General features: G+C 49.8%; 3 protein-coding genes across 7 annotated transcripts; all 3 read left to right on the top strand.

The window, feature by feature from the left end:
* The first annotated feature begins 505 nt into the window (after positions 1–505).
* Positions 506–6,325, top strand: ogfod1 (2-oxoglutarate and iron-dependent oxygenase domain containing 1). 2 transcript variants are annotated; one of them, XM_030377309.1, is made up of 12 exons: positions 506–784; positions 1,929–2,074; positions 2,157–2,203; positions 2,367–2,467; positions 2,774–2,902; positions 3,062–3,153; positions 3,927–4,055; positions 4,169–4,282; positions 4,364–4,443; positions 4,558–4,883; positions 4,978–5,106; positions 5,812–6,325. In XM_030377309.1, exons 1-12 carry the CDS (start codon positions 625–627, stop codon positions 6,030–6,032), a joined length of 1,674 nt encoding a protein of 557 aa, XP_030233169.1. In that variant the 5' UTR covers positions 506–624; the 3' UTR covers positions 6,033–6,325. The 2 variants fall into 2 exon arrangements, with proteins under 2 accessions (XP_030233169.1, XP_030233170.1); XM_030377310.1 differs by having other exon boundaries at positions 2,786–2,902.
* A 690-nt stretch (positions 6,326–7,015) lies between these two features.
* tradd (tnfrsf1a-associated via death domain) lies at positions 7,016–12,141 on the top strand. Of its 3 annotated transcripts, none has more exons than XM_030377312.1 (5): positions 7,016–7,101; positions 9,052–9,193; positions 9,370–9,650; positions 10,298–10,439; positions 10,998–12,141. In XM_030377312.1, the coding sequence occupies exons 1-5, from the start codon at positions 7,084–7,086 to the stop codon at positions 11,285–11,287; spliced, it is 873 nt and encodes a 290-aa protein (XP_030233172.1). In that variant the 5' UTR covers positions 7,016–7,083; the 3' UTR covers positions 11,288–12,141. The 3 variants fall into 3 exon arrangements, with proteins under 3 accessions (XP_030233172.1, XP_030233173.1, XP_030233171.1); XM_030377313.1 differs by lacking the exon at positions 7,016–7,101 and adding an exon at positions 7,109–7,174; XM_030377311.1 differs by lacking the exon at positions 7,016–7,101 and adding an exon at positions 7,181–7,205.
* A 1,089-nt stretch (positions 12,142–13,230) lies between these two features.
* On the top strand, positions 13,231–20,836 carry gnao1b (guanine nucleotide binding protein (G protein), alpha activating activity polypeptide O, b). Of its 2 annotated transcripts, XM_030376346.1 has the most exons (8): positions 13,233–13,960; positions 14,123–14,165; positions 16,117–16,258; positions 16,734–16,894; positions 18,148–18,276; positions 18,400–18,529; positions 18,625–18,778; positions 18,870–20,836. In XM_030376346.1, the coding sequence occupies exons 1-8, from the start codon at positions 13,843–13,845 to the stop codon at positions 19,055–19,057; spliced, it is 1,065 nt and encodes a 354-aa protein (XP_030232206.1). In that variant the 5' UTR covers positions 13,233–13,842; the 3' UTR covers positions 19,058–20,836. The 2 variants fall into 2 exon arrangements, with proteins under 2 accessions (XP_030232205.1, XP_030232206.1); XM_030376345.1 differs by having other exon boundaries at positions 13,231–13,960; positions 18,148–18,529.
* The last annotated feature ends 58 nt before the right edge of the window (positions 20,837–20,894 follow it).

Raw genomic sequence — 20,894 nt, forward strand, 5'->3', positions numbered from 1 at the left:
TTATGTATTAGGTCAACTGTTAACATATTCTTTGTAGTGGTTTTAGTGGTGTATTATAAATTGATGCACTACTTGGGAGTGCTCTGGTAAAATAGGCTCCTGGAATATGTTCATATTCTTCTTCTTAATGCAGTAAAGCCAATAAAAAAGGTCTTGTGTACATGTGTGTGTATATATATGCATGTGTATACATATGTATGCATATGTATATGTTTATATAAATTATCAAGTCTTTTTAAAATGTTATTTTTATACATTTACTGCATAAATATTTCTGGCCAATATAAATCTATAGATATAATATATATATATTTAATATATATATAATTATTATTTATATATTGGCAAACAATATGAATATAATATAGTACATTTATAAAAAAAATATTAAAAAGACTTGATAATTTTAAATTGAACAAATGTTGAAAGATAACCAAATGAGGGTTATTTTTATGACGGATACAAAATGTTCGAGCCCGGCCTTAGCTTTTGTGGCGTAGATCCTCCGCGACGTCCCCGGCTGCTAGCACGACGCTGACGTAGACACTGTGCGACCGGACCGGACTTTAATAGAGTGGACCTAACCAAAGTAAACATCCAAATGTGGAGCATGAGGCGTTAGCAATGAGTTCTAAACGATTACAAGAGCACAGCGACAACCCGGAGAAGCGAAAAAGGATAAAGAAACGCGAAGAAGTGGCTCAACTTTCTGTGGTTGTGGATGACGAGGAAGTGAAGAAAGCCGTGAAGGAAGCATGGGCACAAGGAGTCCACTACTCCCATGGTGAGTGGACTAGAGTCCTTACCCTATAGAGTCCTGGTCCTGGAGTCCTAAACCTACACAGTCCTGGTCCCAGAGAGTCCTAACCTACAGAGTCCTGGACCTATAGAGTCATAAACCCAGAGGGTCCTGGTACTAGAGAGTCCTTGTCCCAGAGAGTCCTGGTCCTATGTAGTCCTGGTCCTATGTATTCCTGTTCCTATGTAGTCCTGTTCCTATGTATTCCTGTTCCTATGTAGTCCTGTTCCTATGTAGTCCTGGTCCTATGTAGTCCTGGTCCTATATAGTCCTGGTCCTATATAGTCCTGGTCCTATATAGTCCTGGTCCTATGTATTCCTGGTCCTAGAGAGTCCTGCAGTTGATTCACTGTACCGGGGTACCAGCCTGGTTTGGACAGGGGGGGTTGGGGGGGAGAGACAGGTTAGGACGGAGGACTGAGACGGGTTAGGACAGGGGGGTGAGACGAGTTAGGATGGGGGAGACGGGTTAGAACACAGGGTGAGAAGAGTTAGGATGGGGGGGGGGGGGGGTGAGACGGGTTAGGACGGGGGGGGGGTGAGACGGGTTAGGACGGGGGGGGGGGGGGGGGGGGGGTGAGACGGGTTAGGACGGGGTGGGGGGGGGGGGGTGAGACGGGTTAGGACGGGGGGGTTGAGACGGGTTAGAAAAGGGTGGTGAGACGGGTTAGGAAAGGGTGGTGAGACGGGTTAGGACGGGGATGAGACGGGTTAGGACAGGGGGTAAGACGGGTTCGGGCGGGGGTGTGAGCCCGGTCTCCGGTCTCCTCCAGACCCAGACAGCTGTCAGCTGATCCGAGCATGAAACCATCATCACCTCAGTGATGAGGAGGGGATAGCCTTTTGTTCTCATTAAAAGGACCCCCTACGTTAATGTTACGTTTGTTAATCACAAGTTTGTATCCTGTGGAACAATTCATGCATTATTAGAACGTCATCAAACTGAATGTTGTATCAGTCCTGTCCTAAAGCCCCCCTCTTTCTGGGTCGAGTGGTCATCTAGTTTCATCGTTTTGCGCCAAATTCGTCATGGTCTGTTGTGGATCCTCAATGCAATCCGATGGGATGAGGAACACATCAGAACCAGAGTGTATTTGTTCTCACATTTCCTATATCTTTTATTTGACAGAGAACTTGGAGTTGAACTGCTACCCTTTCCCACATTGCATCATCAAGGACTTCATCCACAGTGAGGCGTTCACAGAAAACCTCCAGAAGGAACTTCTAGAGCTGAACTTCCACGAGAAGTCCAACGACCTCTACAAGTTCAAGCAGGTTTGCCCAGTCTCTTGGTCCTGCTGTCCAGCCTGCAGGGCCATGCTGTGGTTAATAACATCTTCTCTCTCTTCTTTTCCAGTCTGATGACTTACGGGAGAGAACAGAATCCCATATATCAGGCTTGAGGTAAAGAGGAAACAACATCTCCCCAGCAAATTGTCTTCTGTATTAATGTTTGCAAACTGTATGAGACAATATTTGGTGGATTGGTCTTGATTTTCTTAACTCACTGTTTTTGGGACGGTCTGTAGTTGATTTTTATTAATTCGTTTTTTATTCTCAATATCAGGGCAGCGTTATTTGGCCGCTTCCGTTGCTGGCTCGGAGACGTTCTGGGTGTTGAGCTCGAACCCACCGTGGACATCTCCTGCGCCAAGTACCAGTATACCGGTAATACTATTAATAATACACCGGCAATGCGTATTATTACACAGGTAATATTTATTAAGAATACACCGCTAATACTATTAATACAGTGGTTATATTTATTAAGAATACAGTGGTAATGTTTATTAATACACTGGTAATGTTTATTATGAATATGGGGTAATATTTATTAATAATAGACTAGTAATACTTGTTATAACAGTGTTAATATTTATTAATAAACACGTGGTAATATTTATTAAGAACACAGTGGTAATAATAATTATTACAGTGTTAATATTTATTAAGAATACGTGGTAATATTTCCAGTCCTTCCTCCAGATATCCTCCTCTGTCATGACGATGAGCTGGAGGGCCGGCGGGTGGCTTTCATCCTGTACCTGGTCCCCCCCTGGCAGAGCAGCGACGGGGGCACCCTGGACCTGTACGCCACCGACAGTACGTAGCTCACAGCAGGGGGCGAGGGTCCTGGTTCTCCTTCAACAAAACAAACTATTAAAGATGTCATCAATATTTAGCCTTCTAAGCCCTTTGAGACTGTAATGGTGACTAAGGGCTATACAAATAAAATTGAATTGAATGTTCCCCCTCCACCAGGTCACCTCCAGCCAAAGCACATCGTCAAGTCCCTGGTCCCCTCCTGGAACACCCTGGTGCTGTTCGAAGTGTCTCCGGTGTCCTTCCACCAGGTGAGCCCATCCTCTCTCCCCGGGGGGGGGGAGGCAGGACAGACTAGTGGGGAGGGGGTTCCACACCCTTCTGGGTCCGGGCCCCAACGTCTTCCCCCTGTAGTCCTCAAGGATGTTTACTTCAACAACAGTAGTCTGTAAGGCGCTTTGGATAAACTTGTCCGCTGACCTGCCGGTCTAGACCCAAGAATAAAGTCCCCAGAGCACAGGCTTCTACTGCCCCAGAGAACAGGCTTCTACTGCCCCAGAGTAAAGGCTTCTACTGCCCCAGAGTAAAGGCCTCTACTGCCCCGAGTAAAGGCTTCTAATGCCCCAGAGTAAAGGCCTCTACTGCCCCAGAGAACAGGCTTCTACTGCCCCAGAGAACAGGCTTCTACTGCCCCAGAGTAAAGGCTTCTACTGCCCCAGAGTAAAGGCTTCTACTGCCCCCGAGTAAAGGCTTCTAATGCTCCAGAGTAAAGGCCTCTACTGCCCCAGAGAACAGGCTTCTACTGCCCCAGAGTAAAGGCTTCTAATGCCCCAGAGTAAAGGCCTCTACTACCCCAGAGTAATGGCTTCTACTGCCCCAGAGAACAGGCTTCTACTGCCCCAGAGTAAAGGCTTCTAATGCCCCAGAGTAAAGCCCTCTACTGCACCAGAGTAAAGGCTTCTACTGCCCCAGAGAATAGGCTTCTACTGCCCCGGAGTAAAGGCTTCTACAGCCCCGTTTTAACGGCTGCTCCTGCCCCAGAGTAACGGCTGTTCCTGCCCCAGACTAACGGTTGCCCCTGCAGGTGGCGGAGGTGCTGTCGGAGGATAAGTGCCGTCTGTCGCTGAGCGGCTGGTTCCACGGGCCCTCTCTGGAGCGGCCGTCCCGCCACATCGAGGAACCCCTCCCCCGGAGCCCCCACCTGCCCAGGGATGTGAGTCGGGACTCCTGCACACATCTACCTCTGCCTGTCTTGGTACGTACCCATCTTGGTACGTTCAATCTCCATTACCTGAAGCTTGACACGCTGGTCTTTTTTCTTCCCAGGAGACGTTGCTGCTGGAGTGGGTGAACCCCATGTATCTGGACATCTCCTACCAGGAGCAAATCCAGGAGGAGTTTGAAGAGAGCGCGGAAATCCAGCTTAAAGACTTTTTAAAGGTGAGCCTCCTTCTTTATTAGTGTTATTTTTATTTCTTGTTTTTTTCCCCTTCTCGCTGTTGATGCTCTGTCTGTCGTCAGGAGGAGAAGTTTGCGGAGGTCAGCGTGGCTCTGAGGCTCCACGACATCCAGTGGGCCAGGAGAGGGCCGCCCAACAACAGGTCGGCCACCTCCCCCCTCTCCCCCCCCTTTACCTCTCCCCTTATCCCTCCCTTAAACACTGTGGTTACGACAGCGGGAAGTGGTGTTGCTAAGTAACGGCATCTCCTCCCCAGGTCCTATGAGGTGGCGTCTCTGGAGAGCATCCCCCCGTGTGTCAGTGAGTGCTGGGAGCTGCTCTGCTCCGAGGCCTTCTTCCTGCTGCTATCCAACTTCACCGGCCTCAGGCTGCACTTCCTCTGCCCCAACGACGAAGACGACGACGAAGAGGAGGACGAGGATGAAGACGGGGAGAAGGAGGAGAAGGAGGAGGAGGAGGAGGAGGAGGAAGAGGAGGTAGAGGAGGTAGAGGAGGCGGAGAGCCAGGAGAGTGCGAGGGGCGGAGAGGCCACGGGGTCTGCGATGGAGACGCCGTCGACGAAGAAGAAGACCAAGGCCAAAGGTAGGGGGGTCCAGGGGGGCGTCGGCCACGCTAGGCCCTCCCATCCTCTCTATGTGAGTCTGTGACGTCTCGTTAACCTCTAACCCCTCCCCAGAGCCGAGCACCCCTGAGTACGTGGGAGAGCTGCGCCGGTGGACCCACGGGGGGTACACGCTGCTCCACGACGGAGAGGCGACGAGGGCCGAGTACGCCTTGGACCTCATCCTCCCCTTCGGCTGCTCAGGTCAGAACACTGACCCTAACCCCATCCCCAACACCATCCTTAACCCCAACCCCGACCCCATCCCCAACACCATCCCTAACCCCGACCCCAACCCCAACCCCAACCCCGACCCCGACCCCGACCCCGACCATAACCCTAACCCGACCCAGACGTTACTGTGACGCCATTATGTACAGTTTGACGTAGAGATTTACGGATAACATTTTTTCCTTTCCAATCCCTGAACTTGAGTATCGGCCGATACGAGTATATATCGATACAGCCGCTAGCATTGTAACTTCTAACAGCACTTCGGTTCATTTGCTGTCAACATTTTATGATTTATATTTATAATCTATAATTATAATAATCCATTTGTATTCTTGTAGTGAAGGGCCCATGCATCCATGTTTATTCGACTGGGTAGCTCGAACCCCTGTAGGTCGGAGATGACGCCTTTCCCATTCCGACTTTCCACCTCTGACCGTTAACGAACGCAGCATAACAGTAGTGCAGTGTTTGATGTTCTCTGCCTGTGTAGCTAAGGAGTCGTGTGATGCGTACTCGCCTCAGATACGCCTCAGATAGTCTATGGTGAATTTAGTATGATGTTTTGCGATGTGTCTCTGGTTCAGACTTTAAGTGTGTGTGTGTGTGTGTGTGTGTGTGTGTGTGTGTGTGTGTGTGTGTGTGTGTGTGTGTGTGTGTGTGTGTGTGTGCGTGCAGACTGGCCGTCAGAGTTCGGGGGCTTCACGTCGTACGTGGCCAACGAGGAGGACGAGGAGCTGCTCACGGTGAACCCGGAGGACAACTGCCTGGCGCTGGTCTACCGCGACAAGGAGACCCTCAAGTTCGTCAAACACATCAACCATAAGAGCTCCTGTCAGGAGAACGGCAATAACCTTCGTAGAACATTTTACGACTTCTCTTTTGTGTACTATGAATAAATCTTTGTGACTTTTACTGTTTGGTTGTTTCTCCAGTGCTGAATCGATCCAAGCTGTCAATCATACAGTATAAATCAATATCAGGTTATGGAAGGGTCTAGATTAATTACAGCAGGAGGCAAACGATTTTAGATAATAATGTTTGGTAGGTTTTGTTGTTTCTCTGTTAAATACTGAATGTGTCAGAAAGGCCAAAACTGTTTCTTTACTAATAACAATTTGTGTATCTATGTTAAAATTATGAAATGTACGAAATATGAATTGACTGAATTAATAAAATGCATGTATTGTAATTGATAGCAACTAAGACATCCACTTAATGTAGAAACAACTCTGTCGCCCCCCGGTGGCTTAATGAAAACCAACCATGTTTTATCCTGTGGGGCTTAATTTCACATTTTGATGAGAAAAAGGTACTTATTATTCTAAAAGCAATCTCAATCACGTGATTGCGATTGCTTAATCACTCAAACACGAAACGATGATTCAGATAATTTAATTACGACTCTGGCGTTTAAATTAATTGGCCAAGACTCCAAATACTTAGTGCTTGGTTGAGCTGCGCAGAACTTGTTCTACCGGCCGGTCTGAGAGGTCCATGGTCCACCACTATGGGTCTGGTTTAGTTCACCAGTATGGGGCTGGTAATGTCCACCAGTATGGGTCTGGTTTGGTCCAACAGTTTGGGACTGGTTTGGTTCACCAGTACTAGCGTGCTTTGGTCCACCACCAGTATAGGTCTGGTTTGGTCCACCAGTATGAGACTGGTGTATTTCATCAGTATGGGTCTTGTTTGGTTCACCAGAGTGGGCTGGTATGGTTCATCAGTATGGGACTGGTGGTATGGTTCACCAGTATGGGACTGGTTTCGTCAACCAGTATGGGGCTGGTATGGGAGATACGCCATCAACCATTTCCTCTCTGCTGAGGGTCAGCCTCTCGACTTAACCTCGTCCAATCGCAGTGTTCACTGATCTCAGTCAACCAATCACAGGCCGTGACGCTCATAGCAGGCTGTGGGCGTGGTCCTAAGTAGGAAACATCTCGGAACATGGTTACAAAGTTCGAGGTAAGTTCTTAAAAGATTCTGTATCAGAGCGACAACAAAGAGGAACTATCTGTACGGTGTATCGTCATTACATGTGTGTAGGAGTCGTTTCTTTGTACTTATTTGTAAGTAACTGTCTGTCCTGCAATCCCCGAAGGTATTGGTGTTGCTCTGAAACCCATTCAGCAAACCAGTCATGTACTGGTCCTGTACTGGTCCTATACTGGTCGGAGGACTCCGGTTCGTTTTATAAACGAGTCTTTGATAAACCCGATGTGTTTGTTTCTCGGACCGATTCCTAATTGCTCTCCTTAACAGTCCTGTCCCCTGAACCTCGCTGGGTTGAGTCGAGAGTGAGTGGATCTCAATCTGAGGGCACAGTGAACCGCACATTATCACATAATCCTTTACATCTGCGGGGAACTAATCTTACCATTATATTTATAGAATATCAGTGCATAGACATATAGGCATATGATTACATATGGGATAAGGCATCGTATTAGTTTAACAGAAAAGCATAATCCCTTGTGATGTTCTTTCCACGAAGAGCCATTAATGTGCAGAGCAGAAACGCATCAGAACGAAAACAAGTCTGCATCAGAGAGTCAGTCTGTATTCAACGACAGGGGGATTCTGATATTATATTATGGGTTGTACTTTAAATTGGCTTTTGTATATACCTTCTGCTAAAAGTGTCCTCCTATCTGACATGAGCCCTGAATATAAGATTATATTTCCTATAAACCTAATGCTCATGGAAAAATAGTCCCATATATTTTATTGGATTTTCTTACAGGCTTAATAGAATAATATAGTAATAATAATAATATATGCATGATATCATCCATTAAGCTTTCCAACGGTTAAACCCTACATTTCAATAACAGTTATCTTCTAATTTGAGTGAGTTATTTGTTTTCTGTGAAGCTAGTAAGTAGCTCTGGAACAACATCTTGGCTACTAGATCTCCCCCTCTAGAAATCCAACCAAGTGATGGTTTTTCACGTTGCTTATCAGGAAGCTTCTTATAACAACGATATGAGATCCTGCCTTGTGTATGAACCCATGGTTCTTGTGAGCCTGTGTTTAAATGAAGTATAAGGGGAAGCTGGTAACTGTAGACCCTGTGAATGTGTTATTACACCACAGCATTACACCACCAACATGGCTAAAGCAGGACACTCAATTTGGCCAAACGCAAATATAGAATCGGCTATTTAAAACGCACTCCTGTTATTATAGGCATTACGAAATAAAACAAGTGTTATGAGTGTATTAGTGTCCCCTCACCCCCGGGGACATATCAGGGGCCGCACTCTGAAAACCAGGACCATAAATTATCATAAACTTCAATGTAATGAAGCTCAATGGGATTTTTTAGAATGGATCCTGAGCACAGGAGCACATTGTAATGTATATTGGTGGTGTTGCATAATATTTGCTGCAACTGCTGCGATGATTGTTTGATTCTCATGTAGCCAATGAGAGGGGGAGGGGGTGTTGGATATCTGGAAATGAGAAAGGAGAAATGTAGAAATGAGAATGACAAGAAACCAGAATGATAACTTTTTTTCTACGGCTCAGTCAGTAAGTTGTGGGAAGGTGGAAGCTTTAGTTTATAGCGTGAGCGTGAGTTAAAACACGGTGCTAATTCCCTCCGGGAGGGATTTGGAGAATGGGAGGTTGTAGGACAAGGAATGATACACGGCACCTGCTCGGTTCCAGTGGCAGATGCATCCGTAAATATTGCGTTTTTTATTATAGTTTATAATTGTTGTAATGATCCCATTAGATTGTAAAAGTGGCACGGCCCTGGTTGTCAAGACTGAAGGATCACATTCTCTGTGTCCTAATGAACTGTGTGTGTGTGTGTGTGTGTGTGTGTGTGTGTGTGTGTGTGTGTGTGTGCGCATGTGCGTGTACGTGTGGGTGTGTGCCTGTGTGTGTGTGTGTGCGTGTGTGTGTCAGAGTATGGCAGAGATCGGCGGCTGGTCGGGGGGTGCGGTCCTCTTCCTGGAGTCTCTCTGTCCTCACGTGAACCTGCTGTCGCTCTACAAGGACCCGCACCACAAGTTCTCCCTCTTCAAGGTCATCAAGCTGACCCTGACAGGTAGACCCCACCCCCCTCCCCCCTCCCCCCCAGGCCCCGCCTCCAACGGGCCATGGCAACCAGACCTCCGACGTCTGTGTGTGCGTGTGTGTGTGTGTTTGCGTGTGAGTTCGTGTGTGCTTATGCATGTGCGTGCGTGTGTGTGTGTGTGTGTGTGTGTGTGCGCGTGCCCCCAGATTCTGCGGGGGGGCTCGGTGGCTATGAGATCCTGAAGCTGCACGACGCGGACCCCCTGCTGGGCGTGGAGCTGAAGTTCGTGGAGCTGGAGGCGTGCCGGCGCTTCCTGCAGAGCTACGTCTCCGGGACGCTGCGGCAGGCGCTGGCCCAGCACGCCGGACGCCTGCTGGCCGCCGCCCCCGAGGTCAAGGTGGAGACGCAGCTCAAGGCCGGGACGCACACGCTGGACCTCTGCCTGGACAGCCTGGAGGACTGCCTGGAGCACATACACCTCTCCCAGGTAGGGTGCTGCTCATACACCTGTCACAGGTAGGGTGCTGCTCATACACCTCTCCCAGGTAGGGTGCTGCTCATACACCTCTCCCAGGTAGGGTGCTGCTCATACACCTCTCCCAGGTAGGGTGCTGCTCATACACCTCTCCCAGGTAGGGTGCTGCTTGAAGTATTCATTTTAATAACAGTAGGGTGCCGTCGTTCCTCGGGAGGCGTATTGAATATATCAAATCAATCATTATTAAATGATTTATAAATATATACAGCATTAGTATTAATAACTGTACAATAACATATCCAACATTTAACCATGACATCTGCTATCTACACCTCCGATCTGATCAGGTTATTCCTCACTTCATCTGAGTGTTGTTCAACCCCGATAGCCTTGACCTTTGACCTTAAAGGATGTCCAGGAATGAGGGGTGCGGCGGAAAGGGCAGAAAATGATCAGATGATACCAGTCAGACCTAAAGGCCTGACTGTTACAGTGTTGTCATTTGAGACACAAACCAGGTGCTCTGGTTCTGGTCTATGGTTCTGGGGTCAGTCGTGTTGGAACCCAGAGGATTACTGGGGGGACTGGTGTTGGCCCCCCAGTCTGTGTCTGAGAGGCTTCCAGCTCCCTAAAGTGTTTGATTGATGTGTCCTCAGTCGGCGCGTCTCTGTGACGACGAGATCGAGGACCTGGAGCAGCGGCTCCAAGAGCAGGCCTTGGGGGGGGCGGCCCCGGAGCCCCCCCCAGCCCCGCAGCCCCCGCAGAGAGACTGCTTCCTCTTCCAGACCGAGACGTTCGGTGAGGACTGGTCCGGCCTGAAGTCAGAACAGTGGATTATTGAAGAGTCGACCTTTGACGGTTTTAAGGATTTCTCCAGACAAAGCTTGTGAACGTCTCTGTTCTGCTACCAGGACAGATACAGAGGCGTTCAGTCCTCAAAACAATCATGGTGACACAGGACTACGTGAAATAAAACAATATCATCTATATCTTGAACTAGGAATTATATCATCCCCTTTTAAAGTTGAAAAACAGAACCATATCATATCTGTGTTAGGTGTTCTTCAGTAGACTGAGAGTGATTTAATCAGAACCAAGCCTCACATTAACACCTCTCCCTCCCTCTCCCCCTTTCCCTCTCTCCCCTCCCCTCTCCTCTCTCTCCCCTCCCCTCTCCTCTCTCTCCCTCCCCCTCTCCTCCCTCTCCCCCCTCTCCTCCCTCTCCCCCTCTCTCCCCCCCTCTCTCCCCTCCCTCCCCTCTCTCCCCCCCTCCCTCTTCCCCTCTCCTCCCTCTCCCCTTCTCACCCCCCTCTCCCCCTCTCTCCCAACCCTCCCCCCCTCCCTCCGGTGGGACAGAGGACCGTATCCTGACCGCCGCAGACGTCCACAGCTTCTCCAACGGCGTGGGCCGGCAGTGGAAGCACGTGGGCCGGGCGCTGGCCCGGGGCTGCCGCGCCCTTAAGGGGCCCGCCATCGACAACTTGGCCTACGAGTACGAGCGGGAGGGGCTGTACGAGCAGGCCTACCAGATGCTGAGCCGCTTCACGCAGGCCGAGGGCAGCGCCGCCAAGCTTGGCCGGCTGGTCGGCGCGCTGGAGGACTGCCGGCTGACTGGGCTGGCCGAGAGCCTGCTGGGCTCCCAGTGACCGTGTACTCTACTGGGACGGTCTCCATGACCCTGTACTGTACTGGGACGGTCCCATGACCCTGTACTGGGATGGTCTCATGACCCTGTACTTGGATGGTCCCAGTGACCGTACTGTACTGTGACTGTCCCAGTGATTGTGTACTGTACTGGGGCGGTCCCAGTGTACTGTACTGGGACGGTCCCAGTGACCCTGTACTGTACTGGGACAGTCCCAGTGACCCTGTACTGTACTGCACTGGGACGGTTCCAGTGACTGTACTGTACTGGGACGGTCCCAGTGACCCTGTACTGTACTGGGACGTTCCCAGTGACCATGTAACTTACTGGGATTGTCCCAGTGACCACCGGGTTCCTTTTACTGTCCCAGTGACCGTGTACTGTACTGGGACGTCCCAGTGTAGGGTGCAGAGGAGGGGTGGAAGATGTACTTATGAAATATTTGATCTTTGGTTTGTTTGTGTGTGTCTTTTTTTATGTTTTCTCTATGTGTTTGCGTGTTTGCGTGTGTGCGTGTGTGTGTGTGTGTGTGTGTGTGTGTGTGTGTGTGTGTGTGTGTGTGTGTGTGTGTTCCGGTGTTCTTGGTGCAGCAGGCGGCCTTGTGTCTGACTTCCATTTTTATATTTTGAGCGTCGTTGTGTTAATCCTCCAGTACACTCAGCCTCTGGTCACTCCTGTTCTGGCCAAGAGCAAATTGTCAAACGTGCCTTTTCTACTCTCCATTTGTAACCAAAGAATGATTGAATCAGATATAACCTTTGAGGTATTAGACTTGTAAATGCTGAGCACAAATGTGATTGTTACTGGGTATTTCTGTTTAGCCAAATGGGCGGATTAAATGGTTGTAAAACAGTCTGCATGTTTATGTTGGATGCATTAGTATAATTGAAGATGAAAATAATTTAGAAAAAAATTCCCTCAGGTATAATTTGCAATAATCCTCTCTCTCTCTCTCTCTCTCTCTCTCTCTCTCTCTCTCTCTCTCTCTCTCTCTCTCTCTCTCTCTCTCTCTCTCTCTCTCTCTCTCTCTCTCTCTCTCTGTCTCTCTCTCTCTCTCTCTCTCTCTCTCTCTCTCTCTCTCTCTCTCTCTCTCTCTCTCCCTCCCTCCCTCTCTCTCTCTCTCTCTCTCTCTCTCTCTCTCTCTCTCTCTCCCTCCCTCCCTCTCTCTCTCTCTCTCTCTCTCTCTCTCTCTCTCTCTCTCTCTCTCTCTCTCTCTCTCTCTCTCTCTCTCTCTCTCTCTCTGATTAAACGGTTCAGTACGGCCGTATCTTGCGTGTGTCTGTTTGGCAGCGGCTCTAACACCAGGGGGTTGGGGATCCTGAGTCTGGTCCTCCTAGAAGGGGATCTGGGGTGAGTCCTGACTGGTTCCCTAAGGAGGGGGGGGGGGCTGGCTCCATTAGGGCTGATGGTCCTCTGCCCCCCCCCCCCCCCCCCCCCCACACTGCACTTGTCTGCTCATCCAGATGTGATGCGGATTAGAAGCTTTTAACACACTTACATCTGTAGCCCACAAAGGACCAACAGTAAATATGAGATATATATTAATATATATGAATAAATATCACCATGGCATGTGACCTACATACTGAGGCATATAAACAGAGCTAGCCTATATATAGCTCGCTCTGTCAATCTCTTAGATTCAATTCTGTTATACACCTGCAGAAGCTTTTTTGAAAGTGGATCTTTTTTCAGGCTCTAACGGTATATTAGCCATTATTCAGCTGCACGTCTTAAACCTCTGAAACATGAACACAGGGTAATGTTCAGGAATGACTTTCCCGCCGCTACAGTGTGTAGTAATGACACAATAAGAGTAGCAGCTCGCTGCTCGTTAAAAAGGCTTTCATTGAAATCATCTTCCCTGGGATGTGATTAAAGCTCTCGGCTGCCGTGACGTCAGCGAGATCGCCTCTCTAGGTGAGTCTCGCGCGCTCTGCCTCCTCCTCTCGCGGCGGCTCGCAGATTGAACGATGCACTCGCTCGCGCGGACTGTTATCAGCGCCGCCCTATAGAGACCCCCACCTCCGAGGCTCGAGCACAACGACCCCACCTCCGAGGCTCGAGCAGAACGACCCCACCTCCGAGGCTCGAGAAGAACGACCCCACCTCAGAGGCTCGAGCACAACGACCCCACCTCCACCTCCGAGGCTCGAGAAGAAGGACCCCACCTCCGAGGCGCGAGCACCACTACCCCACCTCCACCTCCGAGGCGCGAGCAGAACCCCACCCCCTCTCCGAGAGGGACGGCGAGAGACACCGAGCTGTAGCGGACTAAATACCTTTCGGATCCCGCGGCTCCATTCGCCCCGACCGGGCCTAATGCTTTAGCGCGAGCGCAAACGAGAGAGAGAGAAAGAGAGAGAGAGAGAGAGAGAGAGAGAGAGAGAGAGAGAGAGAGAGAGAGAGAGAGAGAGAGAGAGAGAGAGCGAGAGAGCGAGAGAGAGAGAGAGAGAGAGAGAGAGAGAGAGAGAGAGAGAGAGAGAGAGAGAGATCCGCACTGATTGAGTCGGCAGGGACAGGGCGGAACAGAGGATCCTTCATTCGCTCTGAACCATGGGCTGTACTCTGAGCGCCGAGGAGCGCGAAGCTCTGGACCGGAGCAAGGCCATCGAGAAGAACCTGAAGGAGGATGGCGTAACGGCGGCCAAGGACGTCAAGCTGCTGCTGCTCGGTAAGGACCGGGACCGGGAGCGGGACCGGGGCCGGGCAGCGGGAGGGAGGCGCCGCTCCGGGAGGGCGCACCTTGCCTCCTTAGGACCGGGCTGCTCTCCGTGGTTCTGATTTCCTTCGTCGCTCCGTCGAGTCTCACTCTGCCGTTCTCCGTTCTTTGCAGGCGGCGGGGAGTCGGGCAAGAGCACCATCGTGAAGCAGATGAAGTGAGTGTCTTTACGTCAGATTTATTGTGCGGTTTTCCGGCCTCGTCATGGGGGGGGGGGGGGGGGGGGGGGTAAGGCCCAGATTGCGCCTCCCTTGACTCGCTAAAGCTGAGCCGCCATGTTTCCGGAGGCCGGAGCCCAAGGTCTGCCGGGGACTCGAACCCTCCCGCGGACCGGCTCCCGGGCCGGGCCGGGGGCCGGGGAAGCGCCGTGCCAGCCGTGGTTCCGACCGCCCCGGGGGTTTATATGTGTGTATGGAGGGATTGGCGGATCATACGTGGGTGTTGCTCTGCTCGAATTGGCGTGCCCGTGCAGGCGCGCGCGTGTGTGTGTGTTTTTGTGTGTAATGGTTGTGAGGTCACTCTGCTCCATTAGCGGTACCTCCGCTTTAATCTTAATGCCTTTAAGTGCCTCATATCAACCAGAGTACTTTTGCATATAAAGCGGATTTACGCAGAAATATGGCATCTCAACCCGCATCTAAACCGGGCCCCTTCTAATCTAAATCTAAATCGGTGGTATTTTAAATCACTGTTATTTTTCTAAACCTCTGATTTACTTGATGTCGGGGACGCCGAGGTGGTTGTGTGTGTCCTGCACGGCAGACATCTTCTTAGCATCTTGCATCCCTGCGCTATCCGAGCATCCTCTCCCACTCCCTCCCAGCTTCCATTCTGCATTGCACCCCCACTTCCTTTCTCGCTCCTCCTCGATCATCTGTTTATCCATAAACAGTTCTCGATGGTACGCCGTTATCTCAAAAACTGCTTTTTGTCATGCTATCCATTAGCCCCTTTATACATTCACCGGGTAGATTAAGTGCGCTGCAGAATTACGGGTTTTGGTTTATGCTTTTCTGCTCTGTGTGTATGTGTGTGTGTGTGTGTGTGTGTGTGTGTGTGTGTGTGTGTGTGTGTGTGTGTGTGTGTGTGTGTGTGTGTGTGTGTGTGTGTGTGTGTGTGTGTGTGTATTTGCTTGTGTGTGTGTGTGTTTTTCGGTTTCGATGTGTGTTTTGGTGTGTGTGTGTGTGTGTGTGTGTGTGTGTGTGTGTGTGTGTGTGTGTGTGTGTGTGTGTGTGTGTGTGTGTGTGTGTGTGTGTTTGCGTGTGTGAGTGTGTATGCGTGTGTGAAAAGTAGGTTACCCTAAAATGTAATAAAGCACCATAGTTGGGTTTTTTCTGGGGTTATTTTCAGACCATATCTGATTGATTATGCATATGAAAGATGAGTTGTATGCAGTTAATATATCTCTTATAGATACAGTTTCATTTAGATATATTAAGTATAGCTGGTTGCTAATGTGTGTGTGTGTGTGTGTGTGTGTGTGTGTGTGTGTGTGTGTGTGTGTGTGTGTGTGTGTGTGTGTGTGTGTGTGTGTGTGTGTGTGTGTGTTTGTGTGTGTGTGAGAGAGTGTGCATCTTGGATGTTAATTTTAATCGCTAATTTGTCGTATTATTGAAATCTGTTCTCCGATATTTTGTGGGTTTCCTCATTGGGTGAACCCCCACAGACAGGATGCCTACCCAGGCTGACCTCTCTCCTGATAGGTTAAGCCTGATGAGCCCTGTGTGTGGAGGACATTATACTAACGTTTCTCTTCTTCAAAGGTTACCAATATTAGCTCAGAAAGCGTTACATGCTGCGGCTCAGTAGGAATCCGACTCCTCCTGAATTATTAATTCCACTGTCTTGTTCCTCCTTCAGCAATATTAAACATAAACGGCAGAGAATACACTCAATATGTTGGTTAGATATTGACATTATATACAGACGTATATATTTATATAGATATGTTTGTACACAAATATATAAGGTGAAAGGTAAATGTAGAGGACAACAACAAACGCACACACGACCGCACACATACACACACACTCACGCACAGGCGCGGGTGTTTTCGTGCTGCGCTGCGAGCAGGTGTGTGTGGCGCTGATTGCGGTCTGTGTGTGCAGGATCATCCACGAGGACGGGTTCTCAGGGGACGACGTGAAGCAGTACAAGCCCGTGGTCTACAGCAACACCATCCAGAGCCTCGCCGCCATCCTCAGGGCCATGGACTCCCTGGCCATCGAGTTTGCGGACAAGGATAGAAAAGTGAGCCCCCCTCCGCGCCCCAGGACGGGCCGGAACCAGCCATCATGGAAATACCAAGCTCCCACTGGGACCAGTGGGACCAGTGCAACATGCAGAAGCAGACACTGCAGTTTGTTCTATTAGAGTAACGTAAACGTGGAACCACTTTATAAATTATTAATACATGTTTTAGAGCTGCAGAGTTCCCTGCTCTATTCACGCCGTCTCAGGGTGCAGGGAGAGAGGTTGTTTGGGTACAGACCCCGAGAAATGTCACATCGTGACATGAATATTTTTCTCAGTGAAAATGGAGATTGGGATTCAGGAACGATCATTCCCACTAATAATGAATCTTATTGCATCACGTCGGTCAAAGCATCAAACCTGGAGTCCGATCGTTTAGCCCGTAATGATCCATCCGGTACGATCACACTGTTTCTATCGGTTCACATCCCATAACTGTAATAACTGTGTGTGTGTGTATGTGCGTTTGCAGGCGGATGCTAAGCTAGTGTGTGACGTGGTGACCCGTATGGAGGACACGGAGCCGTACTCGGCAGAGCTCCTCACGGCCATGCAGAAGGTCTGGGCCGACGCAGGCACCGCCGAGTGCTTCAACCGCGCCCGGGAATACCAGCTCAACGACTCCGCCCAGTAGTGAGTATATTAACATGACTCCGCCCAGTAGTGAGTATTAACATGACAGTAGTGAGTACATAACATGACAGGGGCCGTAGTGAGTATATAACATGATAGTAGTGAGTACATTAACATGACATTAGTGAATACATTAACATGACAGGGACTAAAGCGAGAACATTAACATGACATTGGAGAGTACATTAACATGACAGGGACAATAGTGAGTATGCTAACATGACAGGGACAGTAGTGAGTATATTAACCAGACAGGGACTAGTGAGTACATTAACATGACAGGGAAAGTAGTGAGTACATTAAGATGACAGGGACAAAAGTGAGTATATTAACAATTACAGGGACAGTAGTGAGTATATGAACATTACAGGGACCCTAGTGAGTACATTACCATGACAGCTGTGAGCACATTAACATGACAAGGACAAAAGTGAGTGAATTAACATGACAGCAGTGAGTATACTAACATGACAGGGACAGTAGTAGGTATATTAACATGACAGGGACTAGTGAGTACATTAACATGACAGGGACAGTAATGAATGCATTAACATGACAGGGACAATAGTGAGTCTATTAACATGACAGGGACAATAGTGAGTCTATTAACATGACAGGGACAATAGTGAGTCTATTGACATGACAGGGACAATAGTGAGTCTATTAACATGACAGGGAAAATAGTGAGTTTATATACTCACTATTACTACATGGGGTGATGGCTGACATTAAGAAAGGGTCAATAGTGAGTATATTAACATGACAGGGACAGTAGTGAGTATATTAACATAAGGACTGACAGGGGCAATAGTGAGTATATTAACATGACAGGGACAATAGGGAGTATATTAACATAAGGACTGACATGGACAATAATGAGTAAATTAACATGGGGGTGATGGCTGACAGGGACAATAGGGAGCACTCACATGGTACATGACAATGCGATGCACTAGCTGCTATAGTGGCCGTTTGGTAGGCTAATGCGTGTGAATAGTGTGAGTGCACTCTGATATTTGTACCGTGGCCGTTCCCCGTGGGAATCGAACCCCCAGCGGCGTTATTTCCATGCCAGTTGAGCTAGGCGGTGAAGCGATCCTCATAAGCCAGCGGGCCACATAACAACAACAGTAGCTGTACGAACATGACCCGGGATAAACACTTACATCCAGGGAGATGGAAACACCATTAGAACGAGGAACTGTGTGCTGCGGAGGAAACACCCCATCATCCCTCCCCCTCCCCCCCCTCAGCTACCTGGACAGTTTAGACCGCATCGGAGCCTCCGACTACCAGCCCACAGAGCAGGACATCCTCAGGACCAGGGTGAAGACCACCGGGATCGTCGAGACCCATTTCACCTTCAAGAACCTTCACTTCAGGTACCTGGTCCCCAGCCCTGGGCCCCTGGGGCCCGTGGCCCCCTGGGGCCTGCATGGCCGCCCGTCACGGCCCCTACGGGTCAGAACTCAGAGGTTGACAGATGTCTGCTCTCTGTCCACCAGGCTGTTTGACGTCGGAGGTCAGCGGTCCGAGAGGAAGAAGTGGATCCACTGCTTTGAGGACGTCACCGCCATCATCTTCTGTGTGGCCCTGAGTGGCTACGACCAGGTGCTCCACGAAGACGAGACAACGGTGAGTGGAGCATCAGAGCATCGCTGCACATCTCCTCTACTCCCTCCAGTGCTCGAGTCGTTAACACTAATCTAACCCCCTTTCTCCCCCCACAGAACCGCATGCACGAGTCCCTCATGCTGTTCGACTCCATCTGCAACAACAAGTTCTTCATCGACACCTCCATCATCCTCTTCCTCAACAAGAAGGATCTGTTCGCTGAGAAGATCAAGAAGTCCCCTTTGAGTATCTGCTTCCCTGAATACATAGGTAGGTCTCCCCCCGCCCCCCTAACCCCCCCCCCCCCCAGACTTGCTGATGGCGGCGTACTGACGTGTGTCTTCCCCCCCCCCCCACCCAGGTGCTAACACCTACGACGACGCCACAGCCTACATCCAGGTTCAGTTTGAGAGTAAGAACCGCTCCCCGAACAAGGAGATCTACTGCCACCTGACCTGTGCCACCGACACTGGGAACATCCAGGTAGTGTTCGACGCGGTCACCGACATCATTATCGCAAACAACCTGAGGGGGTGTGGCTTATACTGAGGCCGGGCCGCCGGCTGCCATGGGGAGTATGAGGTGTTAATAATGATAATTTTGATGATACTAAAACACAAAAATACTGTATGTAAATCGACACGTCCACACGGACCCAAAGAGCTGCCGTCAGACACCACACTGAATTATTGCCATGTTTGGTTCCTCTCCCATCTTCTCTGTTTTGAGTTCACTATACAAACCCTGGGTGTGTTTTAAAAAAAAATGTGTTTTCACAAAATAAATGTTTAATTGTTTTTTCTTGATTGTACCAGCAATTATGAAGATGAGAACCGCGGCACTAGGGGCTATGAGCAGCCTTGCCTTGTTTTTTGCAAAACCTAGAAATCCGATGCACGGAATGCACAATGTACTCTTTTAACATTTCCTTAAAAAAACACAAAAAAAAAAGATAGTGGTCGTCCTTTACATTTGATCAGCGAGGCCGAGAGAGCCGCTGTCCTGCTGAATAACCCCTGGTGCCGCCCGGCCACAGATGCTCTACTTCTATATATATATAGGTGGTGGTGGTGGTGTAGGGGGGGAACTGTACCGGTGGCTGGGGGTCATGCTGGAGATGAACAGAGCTCTTTAGCGCTCACTGGGACAAAGCTCCCCTTTCTTCTGGTCGCACATGACTGCTTAATGCCAGTAGCCTGCAGGAACCTCCGTTTGTCTTTCTCACTCTTTCTTTCTCTTCAAACACATAAAGGAGATGAGGATGGCTCTGTTAAAGTGGCGCCGGCTCTTTTTATATTGGGCCCCCTGCAGTGGATAGAATGCCTCTGATCAGCCAATGATAGGTGGGGGGGGGGATGTCATATCAGTGCCAACCTTCTGAGAATGACAAGGAGAAGCCATCATGGGTCACTAGTGTCGAATCACCTAATGTCATTGAAGCAACACCTTGCATTTTAATATCATCGGATGAGTTATTTAGACCTCATGCCCTGCATGCACCCTCCCACCTCCTTAGAACATGCCCTCATCCCCCCGTCACTCGAGGGGGGGCAGTAACCTGTGAACGAGTCGGAGGGCTCCGCCACCGCGACCGCCTGCAGCCCCCACTCTGATAGACGTAGAACTCTACCGGGATGGCGCCTTGACACGCCCCCCCTCTCCTGGGGGTTTACCCCCGCCCCCTCCCAAGTGAGCTAGGCGTCTAACCCCGCCCCCTCTCCAGTGAGCTAGGCGTCTAACCCCGCCCCCTCTCCAGTGAGCTAGGCGTCTAACCCCGCCCCCTCTCCAGTGAGCTAGGCGTTTAGCCCAGCCTCCTCTCCACTGAGCTAGGCGTTAAGCCCCCCCCCCCCTATCCAGTGAGCTAGGCGTTTAGCCCCGCCCCCTCTCCAGTGAGCTAGGCGTTTAGCCCCGCCCCCTCCCCAGTGAGCTAGGCGTTTAGCCCCGCCCCCTCTCCAGTGAGCTAGGCGTTTAGCCCTGCCCCTTCACAGACACAGTGCACCACCGCCCCCCGGTCTGTGGGTCTGTCAGCTGAGAAGAGGAAGTACAGCTCTCCATCTCTCCACTCCTGATATCCATCCTCCATCCTCCTTTCCCTGTATACTCTTTATCTATCACATATCACTCCTCATATGCTCTTTCCATTCTCACCTTGAAACACCGTACTGTATATATATATTATGATTATACCAGATTTTTTTTTTACTGTGAATGTTTTTGTGCTGCATCCCATCCTACTCCGTAGTTTTATTGGTTGCTCTCATGTGGAATGTTTGTGCTGAGCCAATCGAATGTTGTGTTTACATTAAAGCCACACTTTTCCTAACTATTCCCAATGTCTGCCGCGTCTTTAATCCACGTGCACCACACACAAACACACACACAGAGC

The sequence above is a fragment of the Gadus morhua genome, chromosome 14 (genome assembly GCF_902167405.1).
Source record: "Gadus morhua chromosome 14, gadMor3.0, whole genome shotgun sequence".
Taxonomy (NCBI): domain Eukaryota; kingdom Metazoa; phylum Chordata; class Actinopteri; order Gadiformes; family Gadidae; genus Gadus; species Gadus morhua.